Source organism: Protopterus annectens, chromosome 1.part2 (genome assembly GCF_019279795.1).
Source record: "Protopterus annectens isolate FY-2018-M chromosome 1.part2, PAN1.0, whole genome shotgun sequence".
Classification (NCBI taxonomy): Eukaryota; Metazoa; Chordata; order Ceratodontiformes; family Protopteridae; genus Protopterus; species Protopterus annectens.
Window position 1 is genome coordinate 309,045,563 of NC_056727.1, and position 13,848 is coordinate 309,059,410.

General features: G+C 39.6%; 1 protein-coding gene across 2 annotated transcripts in view; it reads right to left on the reverse strand.

The window, feature by feature from the left end:
- NDUFAF5 (NADH:ubiquinone oxidoreductase complex assembly factor 5) overlaps positions 1 to 13,848 on the reverse strand; it is a 658,571-nt gene that overhangs the window by 50,272 nt on the left and 594,451 nt on the right. For both annotated transcript variants that reach the window (XM_044056157.1, XM_044056167.1), the window contains one exon: positions 3,890 to 3,972. In XM_044056157.1, coding sequence (XP_043912092.1) covers positions 3,890 to 3,972 — 83 coding nt within the window. The remainder of the gene's footprint in view (positions 1 to 3,889; positions 3,973 to 13,848) is intronic.

Below are 13,848 nucleotides of genomic sequence, written 5' to 3' on the forward strand. Positions count from 1 at the left end.
CTTCCCTTGCTCCATAGATGGTACCTTTTCCACAGCTCTCATTCTTAATAATTGAGATATTTGTTTTACAGCTTCTGCCCTTTGAGTAGGTGGTAGGTTCGGCATTCCTCTCTTTCCTGGTAGAGTATGGAAATGGAACCTGTAACCTTGGTCTATAGTTTGCAAAATCCATTTTTCTCTTGTAATGCAGTGCCAGTTTCTTGAAAATAAGGTTAGCTTTCCGCCTAAGGGTGCTTCTAGTTGTTCCCTGGTAGGCGGTGCCACCGCCAAGTCACTGTGATTGAGTTGTTGTAGTGGTGGTGGCTGTGTCCGCGCCTCGTTGGTTGTTACCCTGCCACTGGCGACCCCTGTAGGCACCTCTGGATTGGTTTCTGCCTCTAGAGAGCCTATGCCTGCCTCTTGGTGCCTTAGAGGACTCCGGAAAGGACCAATTCTTGGAGGGCCAATTCCTGCTAAACCTTGGAGGTTGAACTTGTAAGAAATCTTTTACTGTTTGCACAGATTTTGCTTTCTCTTCCATCTTTTTCAGAACCTGCTGTGCGGGGGAACCAAATAAATTGACCTTGTCCATAGGTGCATCCAAAAGCTTAGATTTGATATGGTCTGGTAATGCCTGCTCTTTCAACCATGCATGCCTCCTGATAACTGTGCCCGTCATGGCTGATCTAAAGGAAGCCTCCAGTGCATCATAGCCACATTTTAAAGAATGGTTACTAACCTGCTGAATGTTATGTAACATTTCTTGAACATACTTTTTATCTAAAGATTCTTCAGAGGACAGCTTTTTAGTCAACTGGTCAAGCATAACCTCTTGATATTGAATCATATGAAATTGGCAGTTCAAAGCTCTAGCTGACAAAGTAGCAGAGGTGTAAACTTTTTTACCCCATTTCTCTAAGGACCTGGAATCCCTTTCAGAGGGAGGGGTTTTAGAAGAAGTAGCTGCTACAGCTTTAGGGCCCTGGGAGATAGTCTCTGGATCTGCAAAAGGGGCCTTATATAAGTGGTGATGAGTGTCCGGGACCCTGTAGTACCTATCTGGTTTAGCAGGGCCGGAGGCAAAGTATCAGGAGAAGTGCAAGCATCATTAAATGCATCATCAACAACAGATAGGACTGGAGGAATAGCTAAAGGCCTATGCTGTGGTAAGTGTAGAAAGGTCCTAAGCCTTTTTCTTGAGTCTGAGAAATCTTGGCCCTGCCACTGGAATTGTTCCCTCATAGCATGCAAGGTTTCCCCAAAGGAAAATTCCTCAGGAGGAGAGGCTGAAGGATGGACTCCTCAGCATCGGAGTCTTCGTAAGGAGAATAAGAAGCCTCAGGAGGATCTGAGTGTTCTGAATCATCAGAAGAATCATCTGTGGCTACTGGCTCAGGGGGCTCTGCTCTAAGCCTCTTTTCTGGAGGAGGGAGAGAGGCCCTGTCTGGATGAGGCTGGGATCCACGGATTAAAGTGATGAGATCCTGTGCCAAAGAAAGCATATGGTAGCTGGTGCTGGGCCTGTGAGAGGGGGGCTTTGCAGGCACTGGTTTGGAAGTTTTGGCTGCTTTAGCCCTGGCAAAGGCCTTAATAGACATAGCTGGAGGAGGCCTAGCAGCTCCACGTGCAGGAGTAGAAATATCTAGAGGGATTGGTGTCTGATAAATCCTGTGAAATCGCAACAGAAGGCTGGATTTCAGAAGCCGTTTCTACCAGAATGGAAGAGGCCTCGGTAGAAGGCAAGTTATCGGCTGAAGAAAGAACCGCTTGCTCGGTTTCGGCCGAAACCGAGACACTCGTGGATTGCTTGGCCGTGGTTTCAGCCGAAACCGCGGACCGCGAGTGTCGGTCCTTTTCTTTGCGTTTTTTAGTTATTTGCGTAGTCGGAGGATCCGACGGCATAATGTAGGCAAAATCGGAGCCGAAAATCTGTTCAGCAAAGTCCGAGCGACGTCTCAGCGTCCGCCGGTTAAAAGAAGCACAGGCTAGGCAAGCTGCTACGTCGTGGTCTGGGCCTAAACAATGTATGCAATAGGAGTGGAAATCCTTATGAGGTATTTGTTTCCCACAAGATAAACAGTTATTAACTTTCTCTGACATCGGCTGAGGCAAGAAAGAGTCCCCAACGGGGTACTTAGCTTTATAGAAGTCTTCGAAGTAGTATTTGGTAGTAGTAATCTCTGGATCTGACCGACCGGCACTTGCAAACAGCTTCTGCTTCGGGCGCCACGCGGCAAGAAAGACTTAGGAAAATGGCGTCGGCTGATGCCTTTATACCCGAAAACTGCCGCAATGACGTCGGGTGAAGTGCGACACCAGCCGAAGCCAGACCCAGACTTTGGAATCCGGCCGACCGAAGGGCTGCCTGATGACAGGACAACCCATTTGTAAGGACTGCAGATGCATCCTTGAAGGACATCTCACCACTAAACACACACACACACTAAAATCCCTACTCAATACCTTTACAAAAACACCACTTAACTCAAACCCCAGCTAAATCCACAAACCGCACTGCACATCACGTACGCAAACACAAAGGCGAATGCGACATTTCTGCATTTGCTATTATGCAGTTTTGCGTAACTGCATTTTTGACTTTATAGTCTCGAAATACTGAAATACGACATTCCAGTATTCTGAGATTATAAAGTGAAACTATATATATATATATATATATATATATATATATATATATATATATATATATATTATATATGGGTCTAGGACTATTCACTGAAAGCACATTTTACTGAAACACATTTGACTGTGCACAATTCACTGAAAGCTCAATTCACTGAAAACACAATTCACTGAAACACATTTCACTAAAAGTTATATATGGCCGTTTCTCCACTGTAGTGCGACCCTGGAGTTAGTATACATAGTAAGGGGGTAGGTCCCCACATTGAGAGCTGTGGGTGGCGTAGCCCCCGACCTATTTTAAATATTTTGAACTATATACACAGATACTTGCAATTCCAATAAATTACTCTTTTCTGAACATAATATATATCCAAACTATGTGGGGGGCTACATCCCCCACACTCCCCACTGTGGGGGATTGGTGCCCCCCACACCCCCCCTTACTTGAATTTAGTATCCCAAAGACATGCTGTAGGTGGACTGGACACACTAAATTGGCCTTAGGTGTGAGTGCGTGCGTGTGTTAGCCTGCCTTCTGGGGAAGGTTGGGCGCCAGCCTGGCAACTCGACACCGTAAAACTCCACTGCCAATCATAAGCGGACAGGTGTGGCGACCCCTAACTGTGAAAAAGCTGAAAGAAGAAGTACAAAACTATACAATGGTTTTATTAGCAATCAATGTGAAATAACCAGTGCACCACTCGTGGGCATTGCACAGTATATAAAAAATTTAAATGTTTGCAATTAAGTGTTGTTCTTTAAAACAAAACAGAGTTATTATTTTTCTGAAGAATAAACTGAAGTCATTACCAGTATCAGACATTTACACAAAACAGCATAAACTCTAACAAAGGCAAGCAAAGTTTCCCTTTAGACTACTTATCCAACTCTGTACAGCATATTAATGTACACAAGACTGCAGCAAGAAAGATCTGAGACAGCATTGGTCAGCCCTCTTCTTACATCACTGACATCCTGAAGTCAGGGTGAGAGGGTCTCAGCCAAAGCCAAGAGGGGGAAGGTTAAGCTCTGGAAATCGGGTCTGTTATTAGGTTCCTGCAGGCTGGAGTCCCAGAAAAAATGACTGAGAGTATAAAAACATCTGCAGTATTATTGAATTATTTACCTAATATCATAATTTAAGATCATGCTAATTAATAACATTATACCATACAGTTATATTCATAACTATACATTATTCTTCTAGATGAAAGAATAGCTAAACATAAACAGGTATACATTAATTCATGAATTCCTTCATTACCTGTGATTCATGAGGTTTCCAGCCAATCATGTAAAAAATCTGAAATGTTGCAGGTACAGATCCATCATCATTTCCATACATTTCTGCAAAACACAGCAAAAGCACATATTTTTTTATTTTATTTTGACAAGTCTTTTGTCCAGCTGCACTTAGCCACTTTCAGTGGATGTCCAAAAGGAAAGCTCCAAGTAATAAAAGTAACAACATATATTTAGAAAACAAATTCACTCACCATGTTACATAGCACATTCCAAGATTCCAAATACAATGCATAAATTAATGCATCGGGTATGAATGACACAAGTTCAAATTATGATTTAAGAATTCCTCCTTGTTTAATACAATCAGTTCCAAGGCTGATGCAAGTTGAGGCTAGGGGAATTTCCCTCCATCTGATGAACCCTAGTTCGAGTTCAAGTTCAACTCAGTACTGTTTGGACTTAAGGCATTCATGTAGAATTTAGACTTCCACAATGTAAAAATAGGCTAACATTTTCAAAAGTTTAGAGCTACAAACTGTAAAATAATAATGTGAGTATATGGGAAAAGGTAACAAGACAACATACACGTCATGTATATCATTCACAGTCCAAGATTATAAGAAGATGCTCTTAAAAGGCCTACAGCAATATCTGAATACTACAGCAGAGAGCAGAAAAAGATAATGAAATTATGAACAATGGAAGAAGCAATCTATCTATTGGTTCCATAAGAACTCAAAGTTAGAGAACAGAGTTAGTTATTGGCTTGTAGTACCTGCTTAGGTCATTTAACATAAGTAGACTCAGTAAGTCATGAGCCAGGCAGGCACTGATCTGTACAAGAGAAGACAAAGGTTTTTGTGTTAATCAGATAACTTCAAGCAAGAAATTCTAGATAAATGATGAGGTACAAGGTATAAGATGACCAAGCCTCTCCCTATACCCTTTGTTGCATCAGAAGGCAACAGGTTAGGGAAGCATAGCTTAGATTTCTGGAAGGCTAATACCATTTGAAAGTGGGGGTGGTGGTAGACATTTCAGTAAGCTAGTCAATGAACAAAAGTTATAGGAAATATTTTAATCTACTTGTCAAGGAATAGCCATCCTAATATCCTGGTGAAAATGTTACCCGTTTTCCCTCCAGGAATGACTGACAATGAATTTGGCAAAATTATGGTTATTTTCCCACCAGAATTAGGCAAAATTATAAACCTGGTGCAGAGGAAAGAAAACAAAAATAAATTCTGGAAGTAGCATTACAATGATTATGTTTGGATTTAGACTCATAGGTGAAAGATTCTATTCAAGGCAGGCAGGAAAGGAACTGGTTAGACTTTTGTTTATGACCGACACTAAAACGACTGTCAGATTTTAAAGCACTAACTTAATACACCCCAAGATGCTTGGTAGTTGCAACAGTACAGCTAAAAATGCTGCTGGAAAGTTGTCACTGGCATGTGCCTTAGTGTGCAACCAGTCTTTGGACAAGTCATCATTCTGAGGATGTTTATCTTATCTCTCAGTGTAAATGTCTTGTTTCTCCACGTAAGCAAGTCTTGTTCCACTGTTTTGCTTATGTTCTTTACATTTTTGCTTTAATCTTGTGGACTGTATTTCACATCTTTATTTCCATGTATATGTCTCCTGCTTTATGTTTTATACCTCCTAATATGTCCCTTCCTTTGTTCCTTCTCACATTAATCCACAGACTACTTCATGCTGTATTCCAGCCTTTCTTCTCTCATAAAGTTGTTCATATAGTCTAATACTACTCTTTCCACCTCTTCCACATCCTCTGCTAGTAGCATGCAGTTACTTTGTGAACAAGAATTTTGTTTTGCCCACTTCCAAGATGGCTGCACACTGAGTAACACCTTAATTTCAACTCTTCCATTATGAAAAGAGAAACTCAGAAAACAGAGCCAGTGAATTTGTCTTTCTGGGTAAATTTCAGTAACTGGCTAGTAACTGCGCTGCCTGGATGCCAGCAAAAAAGAAATTCAGAGAAACTGAAAGAAAATCAATACACAAAAGGTGAGGCAAAAACACTGACTGTGAAGGATCCTGCAGCCGCTCAGCAAAAAGCAGTCCAAGCTCCAGCTTTGGTTCAAGACATGACTTCCAGTAATCTACAGGAAAAAATAAGTCACATGTTCTCAGAGCTGATTAAAGTTTACAAAACACTGAACGTAAACCAACTCAAATAACAAAAGGCTGGTAAAAATGGAAAAAGCTTTAAATAAAACTGCAATAATCAGAGGTCAAAATGAAGAAAATGATGGCTGAGTATGAGACTGTTCAAGAAGAGAAGCTTGAAAAAATAGTAGAATTAGAGGACAAATCATGTAATGAAAACCTGAGATTTTCTACTGTACCAGAGAAATTGGAAGGAAAAGACTATTGATTTTATGAAGGCAAAACTAAACTAGAATGGTATTCCACAGCAGGTGTTGTTAATTGAAAGGGCACATTGTATGTATGCTCTAAACCTGGCCTTGAGAAAGCAACCCAGATTGTTAATAGTAAATATGCAATCCTACCAGCAGAAAAGAGTTGATTCTGATAAAATTGTGGCAAAAGGACAAAGTACTAAAAGTGGGAGACAATATATATCATCATCATCATGAGCAGCCCCCTTTTTTCCCATTTTCTACATGGGGTCAGGGTATCGTGTTAACTGTCACCATCTCTCTCAGTTCAATGCTATACTTCTGCATTCTTAGACACTCATGCCTGACTGTTGTAGATCTTCTTTCACACAATCCATCCACCTCTTTGTTGGACATCCTTGTTTTCTCTTACCTTATTCCTGTCTGTCCCAAATTTTCTTCACCAAATTGCCTTCTGCTTTTCTGCACATGTCCCAACTACCGTATTCTGTTCTCTCTGATCTTTTCTGCAATTGGAGCTACTCTGGCTTCTTCTTCTGTCCCACACTGTGTATGCTACCACCCTTCTCAGGCACTTCATTTCCATCACATCTAATGTCTTCACCTGCTCTGCCTTTACTGCCCAGGTTTCTGTACCATACAGTACTGGTCGCACCACTGTCTTGTACACTTTACTTTTCAGCTTCTTTGGCATTCTTCTATCATAGACTACACCTGGGACTCTATGCCAGTTGGCTGCAGCCCCTCTGATTCTACCTTTGACCTCTTCATTCAGTTGACTGTTTTTGGAAAATGATTACTCACTCTACAACATGCATTAGAGGAGCAAATTTATTCCATAAATCAGGGAATGTCAAGAAGAGTGTGCAAGATTCAAGCTGCTGTATCTAGCTATTTTCAGAATATTTTTTCCTGGATCATCAAAATCTTTCTTTGATAAAGAACATGCTAAGGAGAAATACAAGTTTGTTATTAAACAGAAGGGGATTCTGCTTCTTACTCTTCTAATAATTATGCCATAAAGACACTATTGCCAGTGAAACTTTTCCAATTTTCCAAAGGAAAATGCTTAAGAAACAGAAAAAAGCACAACAGTTAACTAGAAGAACCAGGAGTACATTGGAAATGAACCAGTGACTAGATCTGGGAGATGGAGATCAAAAGGAAGAAAACTAGCAATTCAGAAACTAATGAATAAATGGGGGATTACAAAGCATCAATTACATTTGGGAAGTATGACAGACCAGGAAAACATGGAAATATTGGACTGTTTTGACTTTGTTAAACTCGTAGGGGACTCCAAAGCATATGCCCTACTTCATGTCATTAGTGTTTGGAAGAAAATTTGGCAGAGGGGAAGAGGAAGGTAAAAATTAACTAAGTAAAACAAAATTTTGTTTTCAACAGTATTTTTTATGATACATGGCATTAACTGCATGCTATAAAGGAAAGCTGTTTCAGTTAATTTTGTGTGTGATAGGGATACTAAAGTAAACAGGTGCCCATGTTTTTTCCACTTTTTTCATTCTTCTTGTTCAGTTTTAAGAAATGTAGGCACTGCAATGTGAAAAGTGAACATAGTCTGGACAAATGAGCACGATACAAGTAAAACTGATAAGCATTTTCTTATTTTGCATAGGGGAATGACTGGATTAAGGCCCTTGTCATGATTTAATATGAAGTTAAAAGGGGAAGCAAATAAATAACAAAACACTGAATATAATGAATACTGAATAGCGTTTCCCTCTAGCACAAAAATGTTTACACTGCAATATGTGTAGTAGAACACAACTGTCTATCTGGTTCTCATGTTTCTATGGAGACAATCTAATAATGGGGCAATTTAATGGCTGGGAGATGATGCTTTCTGAATGCATTCAAGTTGTTTTCTTCATTCAGGAGAGGAATAATTATAAGACACGAGACAGACAGCACTTAGTGGAAGTAGAAGAACAAGGTGTATTATGTGTTGTAGCATGGATAATCTTCATTATGGATTAATCCAAGCCTGTAAATGTGGTTGTCAGTCTGGGACAACTCTTCCCATTAGGAGGGTTAAACTTCATTATTTGAAAAAAAAAAACAGTTTTGTGTGTTGGTATTAAATTAATAGTTTTTAGGGATGTTATGGAGGCATGTCAGTTTTTTTTTTGTTTGAGAGTTTTCATTATAACAAAATGTTTTATAAGATGGTGCATAGGTTCAAATGTATGCATCAAGAAACAATGGTATAAAAGGTCAACCTACCGATCATTAGTGTATACATGCAACACAAAAGCTGAAACTATAGATTTTAGAAAAACTGTTATACATAACATGTGGGTATAATAACTTCTTATCATAATGACACTTTTCTGCACTATCTTGAAATATGAATGGTCTCACAGAAATATACAAAAAGAAAGAGTAGTGAACTATATTATAAAATGCAGAGTACAAATAGCTATGCTACAGGAGACACACTTGGAAATAAATAAGCATGCATGTGAACTCGATAAAGAAAGGATTTCAGGATGGTTATTCAGCAGAATATCTGTGACAAGGCAAAGGGAGAACTTATATTAATTGAAAGAAGAGCTCCAGTAGTGATAGCAGAGGGAAAAGAAGGTAATGGTAGATTTGTAGTAATAAGGGGCTACAGATAAGGGAGGAGGATTATGCTAACATGCTATTTGTATTCCACCTGAAACTGCTATAATGCAGCTTAAGAAAATTCTTGGGGGAAATAATCAGCTTTCATCAGGGAACATTGGTTATAAGAGAGAAATAGAATTTGATTTGCAACAGTGACGATGTATCTGGGGGGTCTACAAGGGAAGATGTAACAAAAGAGGGTAGTTTTTGAAGACATTTATGAAAATATTTGGTATGGAAGATGAAAATTCAGTAGCAGGAGTTCGGAGAGAATATTCCCCAAGATACAAAAACTGGGCTAGGCTAGACAGAAATTATTTTTCACAGGAACATGTTCATTTAATTGAAAGTTTTGATACGCATCCAGTAACTATTTCAGATTGTGTGCCAATAATAACTAAAATAAAAATGTAAGGTAATGAAACAAAAATGAGACATAGGTACTTCCTCTTTTAACAGATAAGTAGGGAATTTAAGGAATGGTTAGTAGAAATTATTTAGGAGTTATTAGCGAAGATAGAAACTTCTGAAAATACAGCTATGGAGTGGGATAAAATTAAAATGGACTTTAAAAAAAGGGTGAAAAATAAACGAAAAACAGATATGTTTAAGAAGTAACAAGAACTATTTAGGACTGACAAAGGTTAAAGTACTGCAGAATAGGTGGAATCTCAAAGAACAAGAAGAGGTTCAACTGCAGAGTGCTAAAGAAAAAATAAGGGACTACCACAATAATATGTAAGCATTTGGAATGATTACTGTTAAGCAACTGTTTTTTGATAGAAACTCCGTAGCACAAAAATGTTTAGCACAAGAGCTCAGGCAACAGAAAGGAGAAAGGGTTGTTGCCAAGCTTAATGAGCCTAAAATAAGAAAAATAACCAGAAATCCTGTATAAGTATAAATATTACACACATTTTATGAAAATCTATGTAAAGCACAGAAACTTGGAAATAAAGAAAAAGTACAAATGGAAATGTTTATGGAAGAATTAAATATGGCAAGGTTAGAGGTAAGCTGAGGTTCAATTACTAACAGGTAGGATAGAAGGAGATGAGATAAAAATGGTTATGTGCAACCAATCCACAGGAAAGTTCTCAGGAACAGATGGTATTCCTGTGGAAGTATGGAAGCTAGGAAGGAAGAAAGTGATAAAGACCTGGAAAGTTTTGTTTAACAGTATTTTAAAAGGAGGAGAAGCACCAATACCTTGGAAAAAAAGTGGTGGTGACTATAACAACTAAAGATGGTACAGACCCATCAGATCCAGCTTTATATAGGCCCATTTCAATTATAAACCACAATTATAAAGTGTTTAGGTCTACAATGGCTACAAGAATTCCAAAGGTGATGGTAAAATTGATAGATATGGATCAATTTGGTTTTGTGGAGGGGAGGCAAACATTTGACAATATTAATAGAATAATGATGATTGTCAAATGTTTGCCTTCCCTCCACAAAACCAAATTTGATCCATATCTATCAATTTTACCATCACCTTTGGAATTCTTTTAGCCATTTGACAATATTAACAGAATAATGATGATTGAGGACACTCTGGTGCAGCGGTTAGCGTTGTCGCCTCACAGCAAGCATTCACGGCTGGAGCTCCTTCTGTGTAGAGTCTGCATGTCCTCCCTGCAGTTGAGTGACGTTTAAAGACATGCAGGTAGGTGCGTGCGTGAATGGCTGTGCCTTCTTTGAAGGTTGGTCATCGGGCTGGCAAATCGGCACGGTAAAAATCCACTGCCAATTATTAGCGGACCGGAGTTCCGCTGTGGCGACCCCTAACCGGGAAAAGCCGAAAGACATTACTAATAGAATAATCATGATTCAGAGGGAAGCAGAGTGTAAGCAAATATAGGTGTGTACTAGGCTAATGGCCCTGGGGCCTTTACACTGTTACTTAATTGATATGGACTTTTTATTGGTTGGTTGTGTCATGTGTTTTTAGAAAAATGCCTATTTATACCCTGAACAAGATGTTTCATTATACTGATGAAGGGTGTTACCCGAAAGCTTTATTCTGTTTTTTTCTGAATAAAAGAGAGTGCTGCTTTACTGCTTTTTGTTTCATTTGAAGCCTTTACAAGCCTAGCCATAGGATTACCCTGGCATAATGCCACCTGACCTTAGTTCCCAGTGCCTCTGTCGAGTAAAGCCACTGCTGTTATCCCTGGGGTGAATTTTCTGTTTCCCATCCACTCTCATCAAGATTTCTCTTGAAGAACGTCAGCGAGGTATTCTGCTTGATATTTATGGGAAGTCTCTTCCATAGCATGGGCAGTCTCTGGGTTATGAACCTATCCCAACAGAATGTTCTGTTAACTGTGGTAATGAGGTTGAGGTCTCTGGAGCATGTGGTGCAGAGGGATTGGGATTTCTTTAGATGCAGCATTTCTAACAGAGCTGGGTCAAGCAGAGATCACCTCTAAGTAGGCGATATGAGTCAGAGAATAGTTGGAGTTTTTTGAGTCTGTCCATATAGGACAAGTGTTTAAGGCCTAGGATCTTCTTTGGGAGGTACTTTTGCTGCCTCTCCAGTTGTTGCAGGTGTCTACGTGAGGTACAAGCCAAATGGGGCATTGTACTCTATGACTGGCCTAATGCAGGAAGAGTAGAGGGAGACAATGACCTCTTTCTTCCTGGATGCAAAACCCTTTATAATTGAGATGTGCCACATAGAAGGACTTTCTGACCACAGTGGCAATGTGGTGATCAAAAGAGAGGTTGCGTTCAACCTGTGTTCCCAACTCTCTTATAACATCTTCTGTGTTCAGTGGACTACCATCAATGCGGTAATTCATTGGAACCGGGTTTTTCTCAAAGGGGGTGATGACACATTTTTTGGCATTGAGCTTAAGGCCATGGTTCTGACACCAGTCATTGGTCACAGTGAGGCCATTCTTTAGAATGTCAACATCACTTGGGGAGTTAATAAAGGCTGCCAACTTGCAACTGTCTGCGAACAGTTATTGGTCGGTCTTGATACACAAAAGGTATTTTATGAGTAGGGCAGTGGAAACATTTGCATTCCCTAATAAAATAAGGTTGATTAGGAGGATATATGTGGGGTCAGAGGTGAAAATTTAAGTGTGTGTGTGTGTCCTCTCTGATTGAAACCAGGCCGAAATGTCTTCGTTCCCTTTTGTTATTTGTGTTATATTTAGAACTACTGACAAAGAAAATAAGGGACTCAAAATCAAGGATATAACTGATATGGTAGTCAAGAAAAATTGGCTTTATTTGCAGATGATATTATTTTATAGTACCTGATGAAACCAGTACAGGTCACTTCTGTGTTGTGGAACATTCTCAGACAATTTCAAGTCTTTTCTGGATACAAAATTAATGAAGACAAAACAAAGGCAGTAGATGTAGACTATGTACCCACACACGTACTGGTTCAGTAATACCCATACTTATGGGATGTGGTATAATTAAGTACATAGGAGTATGGATTAAAAAGGATTCCATTTTGGCAGCTAAAGATATGTGGGAAGAGACTAAAAAGATGATACAAAAATTGAGAAATTGGAAGCCCTGTTTTATGGATATGGATAGCAAGATACAACCCATGAAATTTTTTTAGTCCCTTTAGTTTTACACACAGGTAAGGCATATTTGTTTTATGAACCAGAGGAGAAGTTGTGGATAGCAATTAATATAGAGTTGAATGATTTTAACTGGGAGGGGAATAGGTCAAGGGTCAAGTAGGATAAGTTAATCCTTTAAATAGAACAAGGTGGTATGGGATTACTTGATTTGAAGGGGTATTTCACAGTGTGACGCCCGTGCCCTGGCCCAGCAATCAAGGAGCCTCAATCATCACCACTAACACCAATGAGGGGCGTCTCATATAGGAGGAACGGATAACAAATACACACAGTAAAGTGCAATTTTCCTTAAGAGCACACAGAGATCACAGTCAGTCCGGGGCTGGTTGCTCCCTTGCTCTCCAGGTCCCCAATAAGACTCCCCACTGGCACAGCTATAGGGTCCAGATCTCAGCCTAGTGGGCAAGCTAAAACCTCCAGCACCCTCTCTCTGTCCAACCAGTGCTTCGTGTCCCTCCCCAAGTAGTGACACATGCACACACACACACTTTAAGAGTTTATACAACCACACAGACACTCCTGGGGAAGGCTGGCACAGGTTCCCCATCTGTGCCCCTTTTTCCCCAGACTATACTGCAGTACCAGCGGCCACCACCCACTAATATTTATCTGCTACTCAAAAGCCCTTAAAAGGGTGCCCAATTATTACTGTGCAATATTATCATCCAATTGGTAGTATAGCCCATGGCTAAAGCTATTGGAGTGGCTTTGTACAATTTTACCAAAGGCATGCAAGTTACTCTAAAGAGCTTAAATTATCTCTACAAAAACAGCCACGGTTGAAAGGGTTTAAAAATATTTAATAACAAATAGTCAAAACACAAGACAATACTTTTTACTACACAGTACTACTCAAAAATTCAGAAATCACAGAGAAATACTTAAAATAATTCAGTAGTACAGTTCTGACATCACAGAAAAACACAGTCTAATCTTTCTAGTTTCTAGCTATTTCTATGAGAAAACACAAGTCTAAGACAAACTTACATATAGAGCAAGACAGTGCTGATGAGTTGGATGGTCAAGACAAAAATGCTTAATGCTCTCTGATTCTATTTAAATTGATATTACAGTCCTGATTCACATTACATCATTCTTCACACTTTCCTGGGGTTCCTAGGCTAACAGGCTACATTCTTTAGTAAGCTCACACCAGGTCAGGAAGCAAAGCCATTAAAGACATTTATGCATGCACATTCTGGCCATTAAATCTGGCCTTAAAACAAGTTCAAGAATTCCTTCATCTAGACCGGCTGGAGTCGTGTTTTAACATCAAAGGGTCACAACATGCTTTACTTGGTCAGTACTGTGCACTGTTGTTACATTTTTTCCAGTTC